Genomic DNA, 25,115 nt, shown 5'->3' with positions numbered 1-25,115 from the left:
TGCCCACAGTGCCCGGCGTCTAGGCCAGTGAGCTCTTCCACTACTCGATACTCGGCTAACCCAAGCCCCAAGTTTCAGGCCAACAGGCATGCTCTCCTCACGGGGCGCGCGCCTCCCCCGCCTGGCCGGGGCTGCGTTCGCCGAGTCGAGCAAGCAGGCCGAGCGGCGTGCGGCGCTGCCGCACCTTCACAGTATTGGCAGTGTCAGCCAGCGAGCCAGAGACCTCTCGACCAGCACAGGGCGATATACTGCCATGGCATTTGCTAGCCAACCACACGACGAAGCCGAGACCCATAAAGGCTTTGGCATCGACCATCGACCGCCCCCACCACCACCAATGCCTGTAGCTGGGCTCGCACCTGAACCAGAACCAGAACCCGCACCACTCGCCGAGAACCTCGCCCTCTCCAATGGGCGATCCCGGCGACCCAACCCCGGCGCAGGAGCAATGACTCGCCCTGCAGATGGTGGCCCGCCGCCTCCTTACGATGGTGACGATCTTCGACCCGTCGAGCGATTCCGGCGGCGCGTAGTGTACGATCCTGTCGGCGCAATGCTGTGGTTGCGCGAATGGTCACAACCAGACCTTTTCACCATCACAACCAAAGATCTCCGGGTCATGATCTACAACCTCGTCACGCAGGTACATCCATCACCACAGCTGCGCGCGTCTATCGATCCCATCGCCGCAAACGAGGCGCTCCGAATCGTGCGCGCGCTGCTGTTTGCTGAACCCCATCGCGTACACAAGCGGCCCGAGGCATCCCAGTTCATTGGATACAACCTCAAGGGACGGACGTTGCGCGGACTGTTCCAGATCGCGATCGTCTTTGGCGCACAGCAGTTCATCGCTGAACTATTTGCGGAGCGTATGAGCGAGTTCATTCGCACGGGACGCGAGCTGCTCAACTGGGAGTGGCTGGTTAAGGACCTTGCGGGTGCAGGCGAGTGGCAGCTCGCAACTGACCTTTTTCCAGGACCAGGCGCCAACCACCCAACCGACAAGTACGCGCCGCAGGTCGGCGGACTCCCCGCCTCGCTGTACACACCCCGCCTCGTCTCGATCCTCATGACCGCCAACCTGGTCTTACAGCAGCCCTGGCGGGCCGTCCAGCTGTTCAGCCTGATCCCGCCAAATGAAGCGGGCGAGGAGGCACTCTGCGGCCTGATCAAGGCGCATCTCCAGCTCGGTGACGTCGCGTCCGCCAAGCGCGCCGTACACGTCGCGAGTGTTGCCGGCATCGACCCGGACAACGTCCAGCTCGCCCTGCTCGAGGGACACCGCATGCTCGGCTCTGACCCACAGCTCGCTGAGCGCGTGCGGCACGACCTGAACCGCCTCGGTCTCGCCCCACGCGTCAACCTCGCTAATGCCTTGGGGAAACTGTGCATCGACTCGGGCGACCTCGATGGTGCCGAGGGCCTGATCGCCGAAATTTACGAGCTCGAGCGCACTGGCCAGCTCGAGGAACAGCGGCGCGAACTGGACGAGACTGCGCTTCTCGCACTCAGTATTGCGTCACGGAGAGGCAATATCGAGGGCGTCAAGCAGGCTTGGGCACTCTTTTCCCACCGTCCCGAGTCTGTCACAGACAAGGTTGTCGCACAATTGTGCCGCGCATTGATACGCCTTGGGCGTGGACAGGAGTCTGCCCTCATACTCGAGGCGGCGGTTACTCACAACCACTCGCGCTCGCCATGGCCGATCCCCTCCGCGTTCGTGCCTTCGATTCTGACTGGCAACGCCGTGCTCGAGGCCGTGTGCGTGTCGCACAACTATCAGGCGATGTTGGACGTTCTCGTCCTCATGCGGGCGGGTGGGATCGAGCCCGACAGCCGCTCCGTGGTCCTCGCCCTGAAATTGGCGAAAACGACCCTTCTCAGCTCGCCGACCGCTCTCACCCAACTGCTTGAGGGCATCCTCGAGCGCACGCGCGACCAGCCGACCGTCGACCAGATCAACGTCATCCTCACCGAGGTTGTACGCATCGCTTCCCGCCAGCCAAAGTACCAGGAGAAGTATCTCGAGGCCAAGCCTGGGCGAACGTCGCTCGATTCCCCAAGCTCAGGCATAGAGACGCGCGGTGCACTCCGACACATGCTCGCCAAGCAGATTGAGATTCTCAATGATTCAGGACAGCGGAGCACGGGCAAGTCGTTGTCAAACCGACTGCTGTACGACGCATTGGCAATGGACGGCGTGTGGCCCGTCCAGTCGGTACAGAAGACTTGGCAGTCGTTCATCCTGCGCGGCTTCCGGCCCAAAGCGAGCCACTACCTGACTCTTCTGCAGGCGTACGCGCGCATCGGGGCGATGACCGAGGCCGAGCAGACGTACGCTTTGGCAACGGATACGCGACAGAGCGAGCACATGCCCCCAACGCCAGAGGTCGAGCGCCTGATGCTGACCTCCCTCGTACAGGGTTGGGCACACGCGGGTAACCTCCAAGCCGCGCGGCGGGTGTACATGGCCATCCGCACCCTCCCGTGCGGAGTGGACGCGACGGCACTCGAAGTCCTCGTCAACTCGCATGTAATGGCCGACCAGCCATCGCGTGCTGTCACCTTGGCACGACAAGACATTGCCTCCGTCGACCCCAACGAGCGCCTCGTCGTGACGGTCGCCCATGCAATCCGGCGCGACCGCGACGTGCCTGGCTGCATCTACTTCATATCCCACTTTACGCAGCGGTGGAAGGCGGGTGCGGCACCCACCGACGCCTTCTGTGAGGGTGTACCGGGTCACGGAGCGACCTGGGAACTCACGCCCAAGCTCCTCGGCATTGTGCGCAAGGCGCTCAACTATCTCAACAAGCGGCCGGTCGACTCTATGAACGACCGGACGCGCGAGGCGTTGATCCTCGCCCGCCGGATGCTTGCGGACGACGAGGTCGCACGCCCGTTCCCCCGCGGACGGAGGCGTCTCGGCGTGCGTGTCCGTGAGCGCCTTGCGGACGCCATGGACATATCGCGCAACGACCGTATCACTGCTGCCATGGCGGCGGACGCGGCGCGGCAGACATACGCCGGCAAGGGCGAGTTGTAAGGAAAGCAGAAGAAGGAGAAGGAGAGATGGAGAAGAGGAGGTGGGAGAGGAGAGACGAGGAGAGCACAAAGTCATGATCAACCACAACCTTTTTGCTTGCACCCCGCATCATGATCACAGCCAACATAGACATCACAGCAACCCCTCATCATTGCAATTGCATGCAGCAGTATTCTCGGCCACGTCTATATAAAGTCTAGATCAGCCCCAGCGCACGCTGTGCGCGCTCCACCTCGGCGGGAACACCCGTGTGCTTGCCCTTGTCGTCGGACAGCTTGACGCAATCGCGCCCGTCAATCACGCTGAGCTTGATAACCATGTTGAGTGCCTTACTCGGCAAGGCGGGATTCGAAGTCTTGCGGAAATCGTTGGTAAAGTGTGTCCCGATACCAAAGGCCGCCGCGAGCCCAATCTCGTCACACCCGCGCTGTAAATCGATAGCGCGCTGCACGTCCAAGCTGTCGCTAAACACGACGCGCTTGCCCTCTAACGCACCCCCAGACGCGCCAGTGAGACGATGCACCTCCTCCCATGCGGCCTTGGCATGACGCACAAACTCGAACGGGTCGCCAGAGTCCTGCCTCAACGCATTCCACTTCTTAGCCCTCTGGGGATCCGCCACAAAGTCGGCAAAGAACACGGCGGCAGTATACGTGTCTGTGAGCATGATGAGCGGCGGTCCACCGGGAGACGGGGGGTAGACGTCGGTCCACATGTCCATGGCGCGAGCGTTTGCGTGCTCATAACCGCCCGTCGCGCCGATGGCCATGATCCACTCGTGCGCAATCGTCCCACTTGGCGGAATACCGTACTTGAGGGCGAGGTAAACGTTGCTTGTTCCACTCAGTGCTCCTCCACCATTATGCTCGGCCGCACCGGCGACGAGACCGCGCATGACCTCATCATGTACGGCGAACGAGCGGCGGCGGCGGGTCCCAAACTCGGAGAAGACAATGTTGTTTGCGAGGAGGGTGCGCGCTTTCTCCATTGCCAGGTCTGGGTTAGCTAGACATTCAAGGGAGACTAGACTCACCGAACTGGCCCTCGGCACTCCAATCCGTATCGACAAACTTGAAGTATCCTTCCGAGACTATATCAGCCTCAGTTAAGCTAGGACGCACTGATCGCCATGATGGGCACCTCGTAAAGGATACACTCGCGCCACAGGCCTTGGATGTGGACGCTGATTTCGCCGTTTCCGTCCTCGCCTTCATGGAAGGAGAGCTTGACCTGTTCCTGAGGGTGGAGAGTGGTGGACGCTAGGAAATCGAGGTAGGACGTGGGGAAGTAGGGGCATGCCGAGGCTAGGCGGCGGCGTTCTTCGGTGGTGAGGCGGAGGGTTCCGAGGTCTGGGTGTGAGCGACGCCGAGTGCGAGTGCGTCCGCCGCGACCAAAGGGAGTGCGGCAGGCCGGTGTGGGGCGGGGTTTGGATGAGGTGAGGGAGGCGAATTGGGGGAGAGGAAAGTATGTGTGTGTACATTGACGCGCACTCACGATTAACTCTCGTTTGGATCCAGTCAAAGCACTCTCTACTAAACCGCATCCCCGGCGCGCGGTTCGTAAACTTGATAACGGCGTGGGCGTCGGGAAAGTGCTTGAGCACGGCGTTCTGCATTGTGAGCTTGTACAGGTCCGTGTCGAGGATGCTGAAGGGCAAGTCGAGCTGGTCTGCGGGGACTGCCCAGGCGTCGTGGTCGGTCATGGTGAGGTAGTGGTGGAGGTGGGGAGGTGGGGAGGAGAAGCAGAGAAGCGGAGAGGGGAGGAGAAAGAGAGAGAGAGAGAGAGAGATGGAGAGGACAAGAAGACAAGAGGACAAGAGGAGGAGAGGTTGGATGGAGAGGTCGTGATGTGCGGAAAGGTCACTGATAAGCCAGCCGGTTCGCGGTTCGTCAGTCACCAAGGCAGGTCGAGTCAATAGTCAAAGAACAGGAACAGGAACCTAATCAACTGCTGGGCAGCTGTTCGAATCTCGGGTCGGTCACGTGTACGTCTGGCGCTTAATCAACAGCCCTCAATCCTCAAGAGCAGCTGACCATGCTGACCAGTTGCTGTGCAAACTCCACGACTCTATGCCCGAGACATGGACAACATGTAAAGCACTGCCTTTGTCATGTCAGGAAGCTGCTCAATGCAATTAATTGAATGCTACAGCTGCTCGCTACCGGCTGGCCCCGACGTTCCGAGTTGGACAGGATCTCGCCCCTCCACAGCGGCCCCGACCCGAACACCATTGCTCTGAACCCCACGATCCCTCAAAGCGTGTATAGTTGCATGGGCAAATGGTGTAAACCAACGCAGAGTACTTGAAAATTCGTTGAATGTCATAAAGCTTCTTACTCTTACTCGGCCTTATGGAGACGCACAATCTCCTCGGCACCGCCCTTCCCGCCGTCCCAGAACGTGGCGTCGCCGGCCGGGAACGTGTAGTTCACCTTCTGCTGTGCGTCCTCATGGGCGTCAATGACATCCTCGACGCCCGTCTTGGACAGGTTGCTGCGCGCTTGCTCCTCGGCCAGCTCTTCGGGCGAGCCGCGCCAGAACACACGCTCAGCGACGCCGTTGACGATCGCGCGAAGGACGAGGTAGCCGTGCGAGGCGGCGAGGGCGTAGAACGCGACGGGGATCAGAGTCGGAATGACCTGGTGGAATGTCGGTGCGACGTCGTGCGAGGCCAGGAAGTTGGCGACCGTCTTGCGAACACCCAGGAGAGACTGGCGGGGGCGGAAGAGCTCGATGAGCGTCGCGCTCGTCCACGCGCCCATCCACGCTATAATCCCGAGGGCGTCCATCCAAGTACCGATCGTCTCGACGCGGTCACCAAGCGGGCGCCTCACGTGCTTGCTGATCTTGACGGCGTCGCTGCGCAGCTCAAAGTAGTTGTTGATGAGGGCGAAGACGGGCGCAATCGGCCACACAATGCTCCAAATAACAACGTAACCAAACTGAGTCACCATCTCGGCGTAGTCGACAAAGATGTTGTACTCGGGCAGCGCAAGCTCGTGCTCCACCTTGTCGAGGAAACGCTTCTCGACATCCTGCCCGCCAGCGGTAGCCTTCTCGTCATCCTTTTTGCCGCCCTTGAAAATGTCCATCACGGCGACCTTGCCACTGCGGACGTCGTTGACATAGCGGAGGATGAATGGAAGGCCGGTCTCAAGGAACGCACCGATCACCTGGTTCGTAACGGTGTCTGCGGTCAGCTACTATATGTCATCATAAGCTTACAGGCAAAGACCTGCGCGCGGAGACGGCCAGCGTTGACCTTTGACCGGGCGGACGCGAGCTGTTGCGTTGCCGCAAACTTGTCATCTGCAGGGCCCTGGTAGTGGAACAGGAGTTTCTGGATGTAGCCCATGATGTAAGGGCCGAAAGGAAGGTATACATAGCTGGCGTTAGTTCAAATGGTATGGCAGACTCACGAAGACAGATAGAGGCCAAGGTAAGCGACGATGCAGTTCATGGCAAATGTCTTGGCCGTGAGAGACTTGGTGGCGCTGATCCAAGTCCGGTGGTCCTCCCAGTTCACGAGTTTACCGCTGACCTGAGCGGCCGCGGCAATGACCTGGGGCACGACGCCTGAGAACAGGATCGTCGGGACGAAACCGATGACGGCCTTGCCGGGGCCATGCCACAGCTGGGAAATGAACGCCTCGAGCATGAAGATGCTCAGGAGGACGCAGCCGAGGAGAGCACCACAGAGAAGTACAATGGGGACCGAGGCGATCATCTTTCCGTCGCAAACAAGGTCTGCCTTGTGGTGAGGCTGGTCGAGGCTCATGACCTTCTCGTTGATGACGTACTGCGGACGCATCCGGCCAACACGGCGCGTCTCGCAGCCACGCGTACCCCAGCGCACCGCGAGCTTCTTCTCGCGGACACGCCATCCGGCGATGAAAACGGTCGAGTAGATGGCGAGGGCAAAGGCGTACAGCGGCGGGAAGCTGTCGGGCGGAGTGAAGAGCCAGAAAGCGACTGAGATGGCGCATAGCGGCATGAGCGACATGGTATAGGTCGAGAGGTAGTTGAAGTACAGTCTGACAGGCGGGGGTTGCTGCTGTCAGTAGAATCTAGAGGGGTGACTCACGTTGTAGCTCAGAACGTCCTCGTCCTTCTGATCCAGGCCTCTGAGGAGGCCAATTTGCCAGTCGCCGCCGACCGACCAGCGCTCCACCCACTTGTTGTCGGTGGCCTCATCGTGAAGGGCCATGATCGACTTGACTCGAGTCCACTCGCCCTCTCCGGGAGTGATGCCGAGGCCATCCTGGATGCCCGGGGAGGTGAGGAGGTCATACAGCAGACGGAGGCGGGTGGCTGGCGACACGGCCTCAATCTTCTTAGGCACAATCATACCATACGCCTTGTCGATCACCCTGAGGTTAGTTGGAAGAAGCACCTGGGAAAACTCACCTCTCCATCTCAGCCAGCTCGGAAATCTTGGCGTCGCTGGCGCCGACGAAGACCCAAACGTCCTCGGCACCCTTACCGCCGCGGCCGGGGCGGCAAGCGATGCGGAGTCCACCAATGCTCTCGAGCGCCGCGAGCAGACGCGAGTAACCGCCCTGGGCGTCATACAGGGCTTCGCGGCGCTCTGCTCCCCGAAGTGAGATGTCGTAGGGAATGACAAGATCGACGTGGAAGGGGTTGGAGTCGTTGGAGTCGTCTGCACCTGCGCCGGTTCCGACGCCCTCCTGGTGACCGCCAATGTTACCAAGGCCGAGGCCGAGGCCCTTGCCTCTGTCGCTGTCGCTACCCGACGGGGTGTCGGAAGGAACCTTGGGGAGGGGCCTATCCATTGACTGGCGTGGCGGGGGGGAGAGGTTGGTGCTCACCGACTTGCTGGGCGAGTGGATGTTGCCTGGAGACAGGGGGGTGTCGCCACCTGGGGAGCCAAACGAGGCTGGTGACGCTACATGCTGACCAGAGAACGTGGATCGTGTGGGTGACCTGGCAAGCGAGTCGGTTGCGTCATAGATTGGAGTGATTTTTGGGGCTGGGATTGTCTTGTGAAAGTCGGCGGGGTCCATGGTATAGATGTTTGAAGTGAGGAAGGCTGTGGATGGGATATCTTTTGATGAAGAAAAGGTTGATAAAGCGTAAGAAGAGTTGTTTTGAGAGATGGTTGGTTGACGACGTTTTGTAGAGTATGGAGAGTAAGTGGAACTAGAAGAGTGACGCAATGACGTTCCCCAACGACTGTGACGACGTCGATCCCCCATCCCTAATAGAGATTTTGGACTAAGCGAATCAAGTCCCATTCTAGAGATCTAGATTCCACTTGTGCTGGTCTGCCACTGGGTTTAATTAGGACCGTTTCCGATTGCAATGACGGTGGTCCTTGGCCCTTGCAAGAACAAGGCGGCCTGTGCAACGACCCTTCGGCAGCTCTCGCAGTCGATTCGTTGACTTTGGGTGAGAATGACGCGAGCCGTCAAGAGTGAACTGGCAACCGGGCAAAAGTAGTGAGGTGGATGGTGGTGTCAAGTTGAATGCAAGGTGTTGGGGAATATAACAAGGTGACCGAGGAGGAAGTGGGAATGAGTGTGAAGACAAGGTGTGTCAAAGAGTGAACAAGTGAGACAGCTAGGTAGAGTCATTGCCCTTCTCCGCAGCAGTTGGGACCTGTTATGCCTTCAAACATGTTTGCTATTCAGGTTTGCCTAAACCGCAGCTGTCTGCCGATACAGTACTACCGTTCGTCACCTTTTACCCTATACAATACAACCTGTTCCTGCGATCCTGCTATAACAACAACGCGTCCTGTTGCCAGCTTGGCAGCTTGTTAGTTTGACAGCCAAGTTGGAGCCAATGCCAAGAGTACCCACTAGTCCCCTTGAGCCCATTTGATCCAAGACCTTGCGGCTTATGGCAATTCGCATGTTCTCCACAACCCTGGGTGGGGCCTGGGGATGCACCCACTCGTTCCCTTCCGCCCAATACTTGCGTCATACAATCTACAATCTATCCATCCCCTAGTCGATTGCTCCCGACATACTACTCCAAGAAGTCATAAACGAGAAACGGTGCATGCTAGATAGAGCAAAGTACAATATACAACGGGCCCGAGCTACTGTATACTAAGCCAACCTGGGTGTGAGATATTACAGTCGACTATGGACTACGGGAAGAACGCTACGTGCTCCGCGACATCAACATCTGTGGCCCAGTGGGCAAACGTCTTGTCGAGGAAAGCCTCTCGGTCGGCCGCGGCAATACATGGCACACCATGGTACTCAACCTTGGTAGTCGCAGGGTCGGGCACTAGGTCTGGGTCGACGTCGTCGTCGTCGGTCGGGTCGGCAGCTTCGGCAATAGCTTCAAGGATATCGCTACGGGCGCTTTGCCCAAACGTGCGGCGGAGGTGCATGCGCACGAGCGCGTGAGCGCGACACCCACCACCAGCCACGTCCTCCTCTTCTTCCCATACGTCATCAAAAGGCGTGCACGCGTTCGTGTAGTGTATCCTGTTGAGGGGACCAAGCGCCAGCGGGAGGTTGGAACCGACGCCATGATAGTCTACGATATCAGGCTTCCAATCGCCCACCAGAACCGCTGTAACGCGCGCCAGAAGCACCGGATCAAATGTACCCGCCGCCCCTCGGGATGGTGGAAAGTCGATACGTAGCCGGCGAGGATGGAGGCGCGACACTAGAGCTTCACCAACAAAAGCGCTACCACTGCGCGGGCGCCCGAAACATGCTACACTGTTCACTAGGTATCGGAACAGCTGAGAACCCAAGTGTAGTTCCTCGACTTGCAAAACCTCGCCGTGCATAAGCAGTGCCTCGACTAGGCTTGTGGCTGCTGCAGAATCCAAGACGCTCAGAGATTTGACGTGAGCCAGTGCCGCCACTTTGCGGTTGGATCCCGCGGCATAGGCCGCAACGCCTCCTGCTTCAGAGGCACGCGCCTCGAGCGCCGTTGGGCTGAGGTAGTCGATTCCGAGGCCGGCCAAGACTTGTTCGCGGTCAGCCTTGCTGATTGACAGAGAAGCGTAGAGGGGGGTAACGAATCGAGCATGCCAGTCGGTACAGACGCGAACTGCTGCACAGAGGGACGAGACGGGGAGGTCGGCCGCAAAGTCGAGGATGATTTCTTGCAGCTCGAATGCGAGGTCGTCTAGGCGGAAAGGGGTAACTGGTGGGGGTTTTGGAGTCGCCACCGGCATGGGAGCGGGTAGGTGGAACATGAGGGATCCGTCGGGCATGGGAGGGGTGGTGGGAGGGTGAAGTGGGGGTTAGGTGTTGCTGGTGAGGCGCTTGTGCTGGTGACGAGGGCAAGATAAGAGATAGAGAAGAAGAGAGCAGGAGCACGTCGACAGAGCTTGGATATGTAGCAAGCAAGTACGGGCGGGGTAAGTAGTGGATGGTTGGCTCCCATGATACATGATATGGACCAAGTACGAGCCCACTTGGGCGATATGTCCCGTGGGGTGTTCCCTGAGTCTGAGTTGGCACACTCGGTTAGTTGTGCCGGTGCCTGATTAAGCCTAAAGAATAGTCATCCCCCCCTGATTCACCAGCAACTAGAGAATTAGAGAACCAGTCATAAAGCTACTCTCAACGGAGTATAAACTCCGCTCTTTATTATCGGCATGTCGGTAAAAGTGATGTTGTCGTCATTAACTCTGACCTGTTTGCAGTCTGATCGCGCCTACTGCACGTCCTATCAGCTATCAGCCAGTTCGTTCTCGGATTCGGATTCTGCCCGTGGTCCCGGACCGCCATGATCGGGTAATGGGGCAACCAAAAGCTGTCGTCGTGTGAGGTTGTGGGTGACATACGTGCGTTAGTGTGCATAGCTGTGGAGTTGTACGTCAGACAAGCTCTACATGTCCTCGGATTCCTGTATTCGCAGTTGATGAGAGCGGAACAAGTTGCTTAGTGAATTTGCGGAACATGCCACTCACTCACCAAAGCCAACATGGCAGGATATTCAATTTAGCCAGGCACGAGTGGGAATCAGGATATACCTGTCAGTATTTCCCAATAATCGCAACAATCGAAACTATCGGCGTTAGATGCTCCGACGACACGGAATCAAAACCTTCCTGTGACAGACGGATGCTTTTGGCCTAGGCCGGCTGGCTGGCTGACGGCCACGCTTGGAGACTAGCCCAGCGATTTGGTACACTTCCAACCCCTCAAGAACAGTGAGTACGCCTGCACGCACATCCTCGTCGTCGTCGAACACTTGACTAACTCACAGATTCAAAATGGTACGTTATTTCGCGCGCGTGTATCGCGAGACACTCTAGTCGTCCGAGTCGTCAACTGGAGACGGGATGGAGCTGCGAGCGGGAAGGGGGCGAGAGCATGGAGAGGCTGGCACGGAGAAGGCAGACCTACCCAAGTGGGCGTTGTCTTTGCACGTGAGGGCAGGAATGAGGAAAGCTCGGGAGGGACGAGAAGACTGCAGACGCGCGCAGAGCGGCGCAATCTCGGGCGACTAGCTATCAACTTTTGAACGTCTTACTCACCCCAGGCCGACGCTAAGACCGCCGTCAACCCGATGAAGGAGCTCCGCATCGAGAAGCTCGTCATCAGTGCGTTTATTGCGCTGTTTCGCGCACACTCGAAACTTGGCTAACACCAGACATCTCGGTCGGCGAGTCCGGTGACCGTCTCACCCGTGCCGCCAAGGTGCTCGAGCAGCTCACTGGTCAGACCCCCGTGACCTCGAAGGCGCGCTACACTGTCCGCTCGTTCTCGATTCGTCGTAACGAGAAGATTGCCGTGCACGTCACCATCCGTGGCCCCAAGGCCGAGGAGGTCCTTGAGCGCGCTCTCAAGGTCAAGGAGTACGAGCTCCGCCGCCGTAACTTCTCCGCCACCGGCAACTTTGGCTTCGGTATCGACGAGCACATCGACCTTGGCATCAAGTACGACCCCGGAATCGGCATTTTCGGCATGGACTTCTACACCATCATGGGCCGCCCCGGTATGCGTGTTGCCCGCCGCAAGGCCAAGATTGGCCGCATTGGTGCTACCCACAAGGTCAAGCCCGAGCAGACCGTTGCGTGGTTCAAGCAGCGCTTCGACGGCATCGTTTCCCGCTAAGCATATGCGGCAGGGGGAGCGGGATGTATCATTTCATTGGCCTATCTTATGACGATTCTGTACGCACGGGGCTGCGGAGGACAGGTGTGAGACGTAGGTGCCGCACGACCAGCCCTGCTGCCCGTCTGGCCTGCCCTTTGTGGCAATGATCTCCCTCCCCAGCTGCCTTTGGCTGCTAGCTACTTGTGGTGGTAGTGGTTGGAGGTGGCTGGGTTGGAGGTTGGCCGTGGGTGGTGGGCAAGGGTGGTCGACACTGTTGGAACAGTCAGTGTAGGGGAGATTGGTGCAGTGAGGGCGACGGTGACAGTCGCCCGTCTATGGTGTTAGATTACTGACAATGTGCTGATCCGCTGTGTTGTGGGGCCCGGAGTATGCCGCTCGGCCTCTCCAGCTCGACCAGGTCGACAATCTGCTTTTCTGGGATCAGCCGTGGATAGTACAGTACAGTTCCCGAGGCACAACTGCTGGAATCATCACGCTACGCATGCACTTGACTGCGTCAAGTGACAAGGCAACGAGATGGTAACGATCTCGACTATCCTGAACGGACTGTAACGCCTGTTAGATAGAGATGTGCCTGCTGCAACATCCACCTCTGGGAGCCATTAAAACATTGTTCTACGAAGGTTCCTGGTTGTATCATAAACGTCAACCAGTTCTTTCCACCTGCCACGTTGCCACCTTGAGAGTATGACGGAGATGCAGCACGGTCCCGTGACCAGGAATGACGATCGGCCCACACTCTTTTTTAGGCTCTCGGCGTCGTACATGTACCAGCCCTTCGGCGGCCGTGAAATTGGGGCTAGCGACAGGAAGCGAGTGGGATGCATAGGGACAGATTTCTCTGAAAATATCGATCCTCTATCAAGCCGCTGGCTCTCACCGTCACTTGGACTTTGCCACCGGAGCTCCGCCCGCCATAGGCTGCGCCGGCGTGAGTCTGATCCGTGTGATGGTGAGAGGAGAGAGGAAGCGAACGGATGCCGAGATGTACCCTGAGGAACCTAAAGTATGACGATAAGGGGAGAGTGTCGATGCACAACATGGGCGACTGCTCACGTGAAGTAGTAGCATGTATGCTATTGGAGTTTTGGAGTCTCTTGGGACATGTGAGAGTATGGTTTATGGGGTACGGGTTGAGCCAAATGTGCCATCCGGGGCGGACGGCGCGGTAAGGCACTAATGATCATTGGTGTAATGGGGTCATTCAAAGTGACCGCCGGTCAGTCAGTCTGGTTCTAGTAAACTCCCTGTTATGTGGACAAGCATTGCGTCGACCCCCCCCCCCCCCCCCCATACCCCCTTGGCCCCCCATCATTTCTATATCCCACTCTTTACTGAAACGTTTCTACTCGTCTTCATCTACGGATCTACGTCGACAACATGTGCACGCCCCAACGCCACTAGCGCCCTCGACACATCCATTCACCAAACCAGACTTGTTTCCCCTAGTCACCGAGCGCCATCCCTTGGTAGCCTCTGCGCCACCTGAATCAACCACGACTGACGGTGATCCAGGCGGCAATTACTAGTTCCTAGAACTTGACCACGACCACTGCCTCTGACACAGCCACACCACAACTCCTCACACTCCCCACTCATAGGAAATCTCCCACAACTCTCTCACACTCCCGAACCACCTCCCGTTCCGCATTACCTCAACCAAACCTCTGCCCACCTCAACCAACCCCACCGCCCCACCGACAGCTGAACAATCAGGCAGGCAGGCAGGCAGCGCGGCCTTCCTCGCATCTAGCCTGCGGGCCACATCGTGATCCTCTCATGGCGTCTGTTGTTGGGAGCTCGGTCTACGCCCTGTCAACAGCCGAGCGCGTCACGACCAACTCGGCTGCCAAGCTTGCGCTCCGAGGCAGGATGCCTTCTACCAGCAACAAGTCGGAGAAGGTGGAGGCAAAGTACGACGTTGTGCTAGATTGTGAGTCGGATCTCGGATCGAACAAGGAGGAGCATCGGAACCAGAGCCAGAGCCAGAGCCAGAGCCTCGGCCATTGCCATTGCAGCATGACTGCCGCCGATCAGAGCTCATCACTATACTGAGTCGCCCAAGCTACTCGATGCACCAGTTCAACTTGAACCATCCCTTGTCCTCTCTCAACCCACCCTTCCTCGCACCGCCCGTGCATAGAATGAGCTGACATGACCCATCTCGCCCTCAACACCTCGCGTCATCATTACACCCCCCGTCTGTCCTGCTTTCCCTTGCCCGCATCAGACCCAAATCTCGAGCTCCATTCGGCGGCTGCCAGTGGAAACCTTGGACTTGTGGATTATGCCCTGAAGAACGGCCAGCCGGTCAATTCGCTCCTGCACGGCTGTCTCCCCCTCCATGCGGCGTGCTCGAGCGGCAGTGTGAGCGTTGTGCGCACGCTCATCAACTGTGGTGCAGATGTCAACGCCCCTCGTCTGCCCCGACGATACTCGGACAACGGCAAGCGAGTCAACAACGCCCCAGCAGTCGGAACAGTCGGTGAGTGACGCGTAAAGGTAACGAGCGATCAAGAGCCCTGACCCTCAGGCTCGACCCCTCTCCACTTTGCAGCGGCCAATGGGCACATCGCCGTCGTCCAGATTCTCCTCGGTTGCGGCGCCGTTGCCGACAAGCCGGATAAGAACGGCATGACTCCAGCAGACTTGGCCGATATGAGCGGGTACACCGAGATTGTGCACGTCATTCGTGTGTGGTCGCACGTCAACGAGCGCCCTGGCACCTCGATGTCCGTTATGTCTGAACCTGATGCCTCCTTGAGCCTGCACCGTGCAGACGCTGGTTCCAGCAACGGTGCAGGTACCCCATCAGAGACGGACGTGCTAGTCTCGCGCAAGGGCAAGGAACGTGCTACCAGTATGGTCAGCGTCGCTTCTGAAAAGGCCCGCCTGTTCCGCGCCAGCCTTGAGAACGGCTTCTGGGGTGGAAGGTCTTACTCTACCTCCTCAAACAATTCCTCCTCAACAGCCCGCACAGCCAGCTCCCCGCGCAATGGCTCGACGACACCCTCTGGAAGACCAGAACTATCACTCGTGGTAACACCCAGTGTCGACAGTGACAACGCCAGCTCCGCGCTCCCTTCTCCTTTCCCAGCATCACCCGCCTCCTGCAGCCCTCTCGATGACGAAGGACCAAGCTTCGCCAACGGCCTCGTCAAGACGCCTGTGTTGGAGCAAGAATCAACAGGCAACCCATCCCCATCTTCCTCCTCTGCCTACAATGCCCAACGATCATCAAGAAGACCATCCCTCCCGTCTATACTCGAGAGGGCCGCACATCCGGGCGCTGCCTTCCGAACCGCGATGCGCAAGACGGAGAAGGATTCTTCACCCTCAATCACGGAATCAGACCAGACGTCACCCAATCTTCCCGCGACCGGCATGTTTGCCCGCGGTCGAAGCAGGACAGCCGAGACGCTACAGCGCACAAAATCGCAGAAGCGCGCGGTGATCAAGCTGTTCCGCCGCGGTCAGTCGCCGCACTCTCGTAGCCCCAGCCCACCAAATCGCCAGGAATTGACGGCACCCCGCCCAGCTCCCACTGAGCAATTAACGGAGAGCATCGCGCGGCTAAAGCGGGCCAGTATGGACCCCGAGATGATGCGGATGGCTACCGACGTCCTCCGCCTCGGCGACCAGCTCGAGGCTGCGGCCTCCATCTCGGCGCCAGTCACCAAGACTCGATTCTTCGACGATCTGCCGACGAGCCGTTCTTCGCGCAGTGTGTCTTCTGATCGGCAGGCACCCAACGTGCCGCCGCCACCGTCAATTGAACGAATGTGGGACCCTCGCCGCAGCAAGAACGGCACCAGCGGCGTTATCAGCCCCAGCCCCCTCGCCAACACGTGGGGCGATGACAGCGACGACGAGCCTAGGGGAGCGTCTGTGCGGCGCAGTGTCACCGAGGTGGTGCGGAAGCCTATCCCCCGAGACCCGCCACGCCGCATGCCCTCACTTCCGGCTATGGCTGGGCAGGAGGCGGCAAGGCGGCGATCCAGGGTGCTTGTCAACGGCATCTCGCCTCCCACGGACGCTTCGGGAGATCGCGGCGAGCCGTCGAGTGAGACCGGCTCGCTCGACGAGTCAGACGATGTTGCTGATGCAACCACAACGCCGCCCACAGAGCCATCGCCTTCTCAGGAAAAGGCCAAGTTCGATGAGCACGAAGAAGAGGGCGATGTGACGATCAAAGCACCACCGACTGGCTTGAGCGATATCCCTTCGCTATCGCTCAAGGAGATTGAGGATGGCGTAGACGCAAGTGGCGTCGGCCAGAAGTCGAGCTCGGCAACAGACACTCTTTCCCTACCCGAGACACACCCCAATCTGAGTCGCTTCCGCGGCGAGAGCGTGGGCTCGCAGTTGACGCATTCGGCCCACACCCCTCCGTCGTCGCGAATTATGACGCCGCCAGGCTCGGGCGGGAACCGTGTGCATCCCGAAACGGACTTGCGGTCTCTCGGCTTCCTCCCAGAGAGTCCCCAAACCAAACCCACGCGCACAAGCTCGATCAAGCGAACCAACTCGATCAAGGCCGCAACAATGTCGGGCCTCGGGTCAGGCCTGCCTTCCGAGAGAGCGGGTCCGTCATCCCTGCCATCTGAGAGACTGCTCGCATCGAACGTCCCAGAGCGGCGGTCGCCTCTTCTGCGCTCGGCATCGCCGAGATATTCGCCCGGGGTGCACCGCTCTGCATCACTGCGGTCATCATCCCAGCGGTCAACGCTTGAAGTTCCGATAGCCGAGGGACGGCCGCTGCGCCCGCCCCAACGCAACATCTCCACCCACGCCGAGGCGCGCGACGCGATGGAGCAGGACGAGCGCGACGTTCTGAGCATTGCCCAGCTGCCGCATTCGGAGCTGTCGAGCCGCACGCTTGCGGACCAACTGGCTGCGTATGGCGAGAGTCACGCGCTTGCAGAGGAGTTTGCTCGGGTCGATCGTCTGAGTACGGTTAGCAGTGGGTCCGACCGCCGCTCCTCTCTGCGGCATAGCACGATGAGCTCTGGATCAACCGCGAGTCGCAGCGGTACCGAGGTCTCTCAGTGGAGTAGTGCGAGCTTCAACTCTCGTGCGGCGCCGCTGGTCGACCCCTCCGTCAGTCGCATTTACGACCGGCGCGAGGCGGCGTACCGCGACCGCATGGCGACTCTGACCAATACGACGGCGATGCACGGCTTCCACCAGCGCACGATGAGCGGGACACCGCGCAGCCGCGCAACGTCGGGCAGTGACACGTGGCTGGCTGCGGGCCAGAGTTCCACTGGTGCGCATACACGCCGCCTGACGGACCCAACCGGGTCGAGCCCCAAGGAGCTAGACTCGAACCCGCACATCTCGGGCCCGCTGCCCATGGTATCGGACTTCTCGCGGTCGCGCAAGAACTCGCTGTCGTCGCGCACGTCGACCATGGGCATCATCAAGGCCGGCGTGCCCATCGTGTCGCCACGCAACAGCCCGAACAACAGCTTCCTCCCATCGGTGCCGCGTCGCAACGGGCACCTTTCGCGTGCAGCCTCACTCAGCATGGACGGCACGCCGCGGTATCCCGGCCTAGCGCAGGCGCGCGCGTACGCGACCCAGTCCTCCCAGTCGTCGAGTCAGAAGAGCTCAAGTGTCATAGGATCGCGCGCGCAGCCCCCTTCCGATACGGGCGAGGATGAAGACGAAGACGAGCTTGAGCCCGAGCCCACTTTTGGCCTTGGTGACGTGAGCCAGTGGCAGCATGGACTCCACAAGCCCGGCAAATGGGGCCAGTTCAAGGGCCACATAAGGGCGAGCAGCGTCGGTACTAGACAATTCAAGGGCGGCGTTGGGAACGCTGTCGGCGCGGTCAGTGAACAGATCAGAGGCGCTACGGGACACCTTCGTCGCTAGTCGCTAGCGCACCAGTTGTAACATTAGTCAGTTGTTAGGGTTGAGAGGGTCGTACACCAATGCATGTCTGTCTGTCCACCTGTCTACGGTCTAAAATACACTACGCCTTGACCTTCTTGCGGCCCGCCTGCGCGGCCTCGTGCATCGCATACTCCTTTGAGACGAGGTGGCTCGTCTTCTCAACAAGACTGAGCATCTTGGAAATGTCGGTACTCCAAGCGTTGAGCGTCTCGTTAGTCTTGCGCGGCCGCTGGAAGTTGACCACGCCGGCTGGCCGGTCGATGCGCGCATACACCGTCTTGTCCGTCACAAGCTTGCACAGTGTCCGCTCGGTCGTAAGGGCAGGGAGGTCGAGCAGCTCGGTAAGGCGCTGCAGTGTGATACGGCTGTAGTAGGCGGCAATGACGCGGATGTTGTGCTCGACCACACGCGAGTGGAGTGCCTCCCACCGTGACTCGCCTGGGGGAAGGATCTTGGTCCCCTTCTTGCGCTCCTCCTCTGCCCGCTGGCCAGTCTTGGTGCCGAGGTCCGAGTCGGGCGCAAACACGGGGGTCTTGCGCAGTTCCGTGCCGTATAAGCTCTCTATGCCGGGCCAGCGCATGAGCTCCTTTGTCACAAAGCACTTGAGGAGGGCGCTGGGATCAGCATCGTAGCGAGCCAGCGAGCGGCGATGCGGTTACTCACTAGTTCAGAGGTGCCTTCTCGAGTCTATGGTCCGCGTACAACTTGTGCAGCATGTCGCTTTGCTCGTTGCTGTACGGCGCCAGCACGACGTACATGATAATGTTCTCAATGACCTGGTGTGAGCTTGAGTAAGGAGAATTAGCTCACGTTCAGCTCGCGCGCTTCATCGGCCTTGACCTCGTCCGTGTCCCACACGGCCTGGTAGGCGCTGCAGACCTCGAGGTAGTTGTCCTCCTGGAGAGCGAGGTGGACGATGAGGTCGTAGTACCTGAGCTTGAGGTCGGACGCATCCTTCTCCTTGAGGTAGACGCGGTTGATCTTGCGGCTCCCAACGCGCACCTTGTTCCAGTTACCGCGGAGAGATTCAAGGCGCATCTGCTCGAGAATACTGCCTGTCAGCTAAACATAAGCGATACGTACAAGTTGGTCTTCTCGCGCTTGTCCATCGAGCTATACGTCTCGATCTGGATATCGCTCATAAGGTCTGCCGCGGCGTTGATGTGGTCCTCGGCAGTCACAGGCTCCTTCTCAACCTTCTCGTCACCCTTTGCCTCGTTCTTCTCCCGGTCTTCGCGCTGCTTCGCATCCTCCTTGGGCGCGCTCTGGGCCAGCGTCTCGTGATAAGTGGCGAGTTGGGCGGTAAGTCGAGCCCGCTGGAGCTCGAGGTAGATCTTGCCCTCGGTGATGTCGCGGAGAGTGTTGAGGAGCTCGAGCCAACGACCACCCTTGGGCTTGCTCTTCTCCTCGTCCTCCAAAGTGTCTAGGTACGGCATGGCCTCGTCGACCATACGCACCACGGCCTCCTTGAGCTGGCCGTGCTTCTTGCTCATGAGCGTGAGCTGGGTGTTGAGTGCGTCGAGGTCCTTCTGTTCCCAGCAAAGGCGGACGATGAGGGTGAGCAGCGACGCGGTCGACGGCATATCCGAGGCATTACGCGTCTGCTTCTCGAGCGCAGAGATACGGTCCACAGCCTCGCTCAGCTTGCCGTCCTGGAGTCAGTTGAGTCTAGTCACGAGAGCTCACCTTGGCGAGCGCCTCGACTTGAGGCGTAAGCTCCTTGACCTCCTTGGTGAAATCCTTCTCCTGTTTCCGCTGAAACGACATGGCGACAAATTAAGAGTATTGTTGATGACTAGTTGGTCGTAGTCGAGGCGTCACTGATCACTGAACGCGCGTCCCAAGATGCCACCATGCGTGATGGTGACGATTGCCACGTGGATTAGTTTCCGCTTTTGATTTCGACTTTGTCCAATCTCCCTCGTCTCCATCCCACCTTCTCTCCGGTGTTTCCGACTTTTATCAGCATACTGCCAGCTCCCAACACATTGCCGCCATGGTGCGCTACATCCCCACGCAGGTCCCTGCGGCCATGTCCCGCCTGATCGCGAGTACCCTAGTCCAGAAGCCTCCGACATGGTACGGTCCCGTCATCAACAACCCCCCTCCTGCAATTCCTCTCCGCCGCGCAACGAGGCGTAACAGGCCACACGAAGGGCGTGGGTACGACGACCTTGCCAACCGTGCGGAATTCGACCCCCGCCGCGAAGGACACGCTACCCGCTCTCGCGCGCGGCACACGCGCGAGCCGAAGCAGCGACCCCGCGATATCGTGTACGCTGCGGACCACGTGCGGCGCCAGTTCTTTGCCGATTTCCCGTTCGAGGCACTGCGTCCCCACTCGCTCGTTGAGGCTGAGACCGTGCGCCTCTCAACTGCGATTGAAGGGGCTCGCTGGACCGCGCTGTCGCAGCGGGGCGCCTACCCCACCGTCGAGGACACTGTCGAGTTCACCCTCAACCTCCATGGAGGGAAGGGGATGAGCCTGAGTGACGCGTACAAGCAGGCCACGGATGAGTTTATTGCTCTCCGCGCGGCTCATGAGATGGCTACGCTCGCGGCGCAGGGCGAGGCGGTGGCATATGGTGCCGAGTTCAAGCGCTCAGAACACGTGAGTGGCACAAGTAACAGGCTTCAAAGGCGGCGGCTACGGCTGCTGGCTGGATGCCGGCGACTAGCGCCCTATCAGATACGCGACTCGGTAACGCTGACCCCAGCAAAGGACGTTTGACAAGGAAGCCCGTATTCTGGACGAGACGGCCGCCTCCCGCGCCGGTACTGCCACGCAAACCGGCCACCTCCCGACCCTCAAGAACCGCAAGCCCAAGATCTGGACTGCCGACGTCGCGCCCGGCACAACCCCCACTGGCGCATTCTCTGGCGGATCGGCGTATGCTGCGCGCTGGCGCCTGCCCCCGCCTGTACGTGCCGGCGTGGAGGCCGGCGACCTCGTGTCGGCCATCAAGCCGATGCCGTCTCTCGCCTTACCGACTACGGCTGCGGTCGAGGCGGACGTTACGCCCAAGAAGGATGAGGAGGAGATGGACGACCTCGAACTCATGGCTGCCATCCTTGGCAAGAACTAGGCATTGCATGTACATACATCTCGGATCTCTAACGGACTTAGTTTCGCCAGCGCCGCGAGTCGTACCACTTGTGCTTGGGCATCCTCTTCCCCTTCTGTCCATCCTGATGCTCATCCTCACCCTGCTCACGCCCACGCTGCCGATCCTGCTGCTGCTGAACACGGCCAAGCCCGAATTCGCCATGGGCCGGACGGAACGGGTTGGGCAGGCGCGTCGGTAGGCGCCGCGATGTGCGACGGGTGGGGTACGTCTGGGTGGCGGGAGGCGACAACAGCGACCGGAGGATGGAATGCGCCGGGGTGGCCGCGGCCGGTGCGGGCTCACCGCCATTCGTGGTATGGGACTGCGCCGTCGACTGCCCACTGCTCGCGGTACGGACCCCCGCCGACTGACCACTGCTCACGGTGTGAGGCGGCGCCGCAAACTGACCACCCACGGTACCGGAATTACCGTTGATCTGGGAAAAGTAGTCGTTAATACTGGCCTGGTCGTAGATGTGTATCGCTCTGCCATTGACCAGCATCCCATCCGGGATCCCATCCGGGAGGCGGAAGTGGAGGATTTGCGTGCGAATCCGGGGTCCCGTCACGGGGTCATACTCGCCCGTGATACGGCGGCAGATGGTGGGCGAGGGGTTGGAGGTAGAGGCCTGGTTAGGGTTGGGGGTGTTGTCGGTGTTGGTGTTGGAGGGGGGGACCGAGTTGGGAGTGGGCGCGGTTGGGCGGGGAACCTCGCGGATTGTGGAATGCTTCCGGGTCGGTGTAGGCGTGTCGGGAAGAGGGTCCTTGGCCCACGCGCCCGTCCCGTGCGAGTATGCGTTGGGCCAGTTGTTGGTATTGGAGCCGAAAGGATGCGAATGCGAGGGCTGAGCCGAAGTGGGAGTGCGATGGTTGGCCCACGCCATAGTACTGGAATCGGGAGTGAGCTGCGTGTTATGGGGTGCGGGCTTTGGCGTGTCGGGATAGGAACGGGTGTTGAACGGAGAAAGGCGATAGAACTCGGCGGGGAGGTTGGCGTTGTGCTGTTGAACATTGCGCGCGATAGCCTCTCCAGAGAGCTGGTCCAGCTCCTCGCCATGCTCGGTGTCCTCGGACATTGTCTCCCACTCGCTCTCGAGCGACTCGGTAAACTCTGCGTCGGTGCCCATGTCCACGTTGGTGCTCTCGTGCGACTGCTGTTCCGCGACAGGGGCCGTGGCGCGCCCGTACTCGTGCCGCACGTTGATGCCAGCGGTTGTGGCCTTTGTCTTCTCCTTGTTCTCCTTCTTAACCTTCTCCACCACCTCAACAGACCGCCGCCACGCCTCCGGCACGAAATTCGAAATCGCCGCCAAACTGTGCCGCAGCTTCTGGGGCGGCCTACGAGACTGCGTAGGCTGCCGAAGACCAAGTAGACTCTTTGTCACTGCGTATGCCAATCCCTCATCGAAATGGACATGTAATTCATCCTCGATGCGGTCGAGAGGGTTGAGGGCGAGACGATTAGTCGGGGGCGTGGCGAGAGTCGCCTCCATGTCCGAAGAGAGGGTGCGGGCGGGCGTAGACAGGGGTCCATGTGGAATAGGAGGGGACGTTGAGGGAGGAGCGATTTGCGGCAGCTCAATGAACGACTCAAGGCCTTGCATAAGGGTGACGAGCTCCTCGTGGACTTTGGCCTCGGCCTCGATCCGCGCCGAGGTGATACACACAAAGCTCGTGCCCGACACTGGCGTCGAGGGTGGAACTTGTGGAGGAGACAAGGGGGAAGACGAGGTAGAGAAAGAGCGGTTCGAGATGCTCGCGGAGGGGGTTAGGGACGGCGTGGAGCGGCATGACTTGGGGGTTGGTTTGGGAGGGGTCGGGTTGCGGTTGGGTAGACTTGACTTGGGACTCTCATTGGGCGTGGTCGACTGGTTGTTGTCCAAGTCGTGAGCGGACGTTTCCTCCGTGACGGAATGAAAATTGGGTGGAATGGCGAGGCGGGGGCGGGGCCGGGTGATGTTTTCTTGTGGGGGAGAAGGAGAGGTTATGGGGGTGTTGTGTTTGTTGGGAGCGCCGTTGAGAGTGCCATCAGGAGTGCCTGGGTTGTCGTTGCCGAGAGTACTGCTGACGAGGGTGAACCTGCCATTGGTATGGAGCACACCAGTATGGGCAAGAAGAGGGCTAACTGCGTGATTGGGAGGGCGAGAGAGCGAGGTGAGCTTCTCCGTACCGGAGTTGGAACTCGGGACGTGGTTGCTGTGGGAAGCACCGGATACGAGAGCGGTAGGAGCAGTGGCGGTGGTACTGCCAGCCGCCATGCCAAGGACCATGGCAGAGGCAGTGGTAGGGACAGAGGAAGTGGCAGTGGCAGGGACAGTGGCAGGGACAGTGGCAGTGACAGTGGCAGTGGCAGTGGCAGTGGCAGTGGCAGTGGTAAGGTTGGTTGTAGAAAATTCAGTAGCAGAATTCGTGGCAGACTCCGTGGCAGAGTTCGGGGCAAAGTCGGCAAAGTCGACAGCAAAGACACTGACCTCGCTCACGTCCACGGGGTAGCCGTACTCGTCTACCATCAGCTTCCGGGTGAATTATCCTCACCGTTGAGGCTTCCCGTATCCAAGTCGAGCTCCGGACTGCCTCTCCGATGGTGGATAACCGGGGCTTTTTTCAGCTTTTCCTTGGACAACTTACAATCACCGGTGTACTGTGTCATGGTGTATGTCTGTGTGTGTCTGTGTGTGTCTGTCTGCCGAGTGGAGTGAGGATGGAGTGAGGAGTAGGGAGGCCAGAGGCGCTCCTGATATGTCCTCGTTGGTGATGCCGAGTGCAAGGTGGTGTGCTCCTCGAGGAGTGTCAGAGCCACTGATGGCAAGGGTTGGATCTGTTAGAGCCACTGATGGATGTCAGCCGCTTCTTCGTCGCCTCCAAGTGTGTAGAGCCCCTCCAAACGATGTCCGCGTGCACGTTTCGAGGCGGGCTTGGGAGTGGAAAGCCAGACATGCCAATCCCCTCGAATTGTCGGACCTCGTGCAATCCACGTTTCTACGATACAGCACGAGGTGGTGTGTGTGCATGCTTCTTGATGACAGGGCTGAGATCTGTAAGAGCCACCGATGGGTGCCAACCTTTTTCTCGTCACCTCGTCACATTCGTCTTCAAGTGTGCGGAACCCCGGGAGTGCGAGTAGTGGAAGGGAGCGAGTGTAAGTGATGGAACCCAAACTCTGCGGTTCGGCGACTGTAGTTGGAATTCACATCGCCTCGATGTTTTACTAGCGCGAATCCCGGAAGAGTCAGCGACGTGTGAGAACCCCTCATGTGTCTACTGAATGATGAGGCGGATATTCTGACAGAGTTGGGACAGCAGCTGGGATTCTCAATCGCTTCGACGGCGGGTTAACCCGACTAATCAAATCAGATGTGCGAGTGATGGCAAGTAAAAAGTGATCCGATACAGGATCTGCCTGATGGTCATGGGTTGATAGCACTTGTTGCGTTGCACAGAGCAGTCATGGCCAAAACTCAAAAGCTGTCAAAGATGCTCTCGAACCTCGATGATGCACTGGTGTGAGTGCCTCTGGACGTGGCGAGTATGAAGCGAGGTGGCGGTGCCTTTTACACGAGGGACAGACGTCGAGTGGGATGGGATGTCAGTCGATATTTCAGTCACGTCAGCCAACCAACCGCGTGCTTGTTGGGAGGCAGCATCAGCCCTGGCGTATTCCGTAACCACTCTGACAACAAACCAAAGTAAAAAGTCAATGCTTCAATGACAAGTCGATGTCTAGTCCGTAATTAACGGCCTTTGATGAGGCGGGAGGACTGTACCTAACTACCCCCTGGAGACCACGTTAGAGCGGAAGTTTAGTTTGGGTGTGGCTTCGCCGCAGTTGTAATTACAAACTTGGATTATAGTTTGAGTGTAAAGAATAGAATACATTGAATACATTTCAAGACAGTTAATCATTCAAAGGAGGATCCAAATAACAAAGTAGGCGATATGTAAACTATTTGAGGCGATTGGTTCAAGTGCAGGGCGAGGAGGGGGAAATAGTGAAACAGTGAAA

General features: G+C 59.1%; 9 protein-coding genes across 9 annotated transcripts; 4 read left to right on the top strand and 5 right to left on the bottom strand.

The window, feature by feature from the left end:
* Positions 1 to 88: 88 nt before the first annotated feature.
* Positions 89 to 3,046, top strand: CcaverHIS019_0112530 (uncharacterized protein; the record flags this gene model as incomplete). The annotated part of the gene is made up of 1 exon (XM_060596849.1): positions 89 to 3,046. The coding sequence occupies one exon, from the start codon at positions 89 to 91 to the stop codon at positions 3,044 to 3,046; it is 2,958 nt and encodes a 985-aa protein (XP_060453801.1).
* Positions 3,047 to 3,242: 196 nt separating this feature from the next.
* On the bottom strand, positions 3,243 to 4,748 carry NPT1 (uncharacterized protein; the record flags this gene model as incomplete). The annotated part of the gene is made up of 4 exons (XM_060596848.1): positions 3,243 to 4,042; positions 4,080 to 4,136; positions 4,168 to 4,395; positions 4,541 to 4,748. 4 exons carry the CDS (start codon positions 4,746 to 4,748, stop codon positions 3,243 to 3,245), a joined length of 1,293 nt encoding a protein of 430 aa, XP_060453800.1.
* A 637-nt stretch (positions 4,749 to 5,385) lies between these two features.
* On the bottom strand, positions 5,386 to 8,070 carry CcaverHIS019_0112510 (uncharacterized protein; the record flags this gene model as incomplete). The annotated part of the gene is made up of 5 exons (XM_060596847.1): positions 5,386 to 6,236; positions 6,272 to 6,432; positions 6,466 to 7,097; positions 7,131 to 7,416; positions 7,454 to 8,070. 5 exons carry the CDS (start codon positions 8,068 to 8,070, stop codon positions 5,386 to 5,388), a joined length of 2,547 nt encoding a protein of 848 aa, XP_060453799.1.
* A 1,091-nt stretch (positions 8,071 to 9,161) lies between these two features.
* On the bottom strand, positions 9,162 to 10,211 carry CcaverHIS019_0112500 (uncharacterized protein; the record flags this gene model as incomplete). The annotated part of the gene is made up of 1 exon (XM_060596846.1): positions 9,162 to 10,211. One exon carries the CDS (start codon positions 10,209 to 10,211, stop codon positions 9,162 to 9,164), a length of 1,050 nt encoding a protein of 349 aa, XP_060453798.1.
* A 210-nt stretch (positions 10,212 to 10,421) lies between these two features.
* Positions 10,422 to 12,102, top strand: RPL11 (uncharacterized protein; the record flags this gene model as incomplete). Its single annotated transcript, XM_060596844.1, has 3 exons — positions 10,422 to 10,442; positions 11,528 to 11,588; positions 11,639 to 12,102. The coding sequence occupies 3 exons, from the start codon at positions 10,422 to 10,424 to the stop codon at positions 12,100 to 12,102; spliced, it is 546 nt and encodes a 181-aa protein (XP_060453797.1).
* Positions 12,103 to 13,884: 1,782 nt separating this feature from the next.
* On the top strand, positions 13,885 to 17,985 carry CcaverHIS019_0112480 (uncharacterized protein; the record flags this gene model as incomplete). Its single annotated transcript, XM_060596843.1, has 3 exons — positions 13,885 to 14,038; positions 14,336 to 14,590; positions 14,639 to 17,985. The coding sequence occupies 3 exons, from the start codon at positions 13,885 to 13,887 to the stop codon at positions 17,983 to 17,985; spliced, it is 3,756 nt and encodes a 1,251-aa protein (XP_060453796.1).
* A 100-nt stretch (positions 17,986 to 18,085) lies between these two features.
* On the bottom strand, positions 18,086 to 19,773 carry RPN5 (uncharacterized protein; the record flags this gene model as incomplete). Its single annotated transcript, XM_060596842.1, has 5 exons — positions 18,086 to 18,620; positions 18,670 to 18,782; positions 18,817 to 19,057; positions 19,090 to 19,658; positions 19,693 to 19,773. 5 exons carry the CDS (start codon positions 19,771 to 19,773, stop codon positions 18,086 to 18,088), a joined length of 1,539 nt encoding a protein of 512 aa, XP_060453795.1.
* Positions 19,774 to 20,002: 229 nt separating this feature from the next.
* On the top strand, positions 20,003 to 21,092 carry RSM25 (uncharacterized protein; the record flags this gene model as incomplete). Its single annotated transcript, XM_060596841.1, has 2 exons — positions 20,003 to 20,617; positions 20,724 to 21,092. 2 exons carry the CDS (start codon positions 20,003 to 20,005, stop codon positions 21,090 to 21,092), a joined length of 984 nt encoding a protein of 327 aa, XP_060453794.1.
* Positions 21,093 to 21,129: 37 nt separating this feature from the next.
* Positions 21,130 to 23,382, bottom strand: CcaverHIS019_0112450 (uncharacterized protein; the record flags this gene model as incomplete). The annotated part of the gene is made up of 1 exon (XM_060596840.1): positions 21,130 to 23,382. The coding sequence occupies one exon, from the start codon at positions 23,380 to 23,382 to the stop codon at positions 21,130 to 21,132; it is 2,253 nt and encodes a 750-aa protein (XP_060453793.1).
* Between the last annotated feature and the right edge of the window lie 1,733 nt (positions 23,383 to 25,115).

The sequence above is a fragment of the Cutaneotrichosporon cavernicola genome (assembly GCF_030864355.1).
Source record: "Cutaneotrichosporon cavernicola HIS019 DNA, chromosome: 1".
Taxonomy (NCBI): Eukaryota; Fungi; Basidiomycota; class Tremellomycetes; order Trichosporonales; family Trichosporonaceae; genus Cutaneotrichosporon; species Cutaneotrichosporon cavernicola.
Note: the sequence above shows the minus strand (reverse complement) of the source record. Positions and strands in the feature narration are given on the sequence as shown.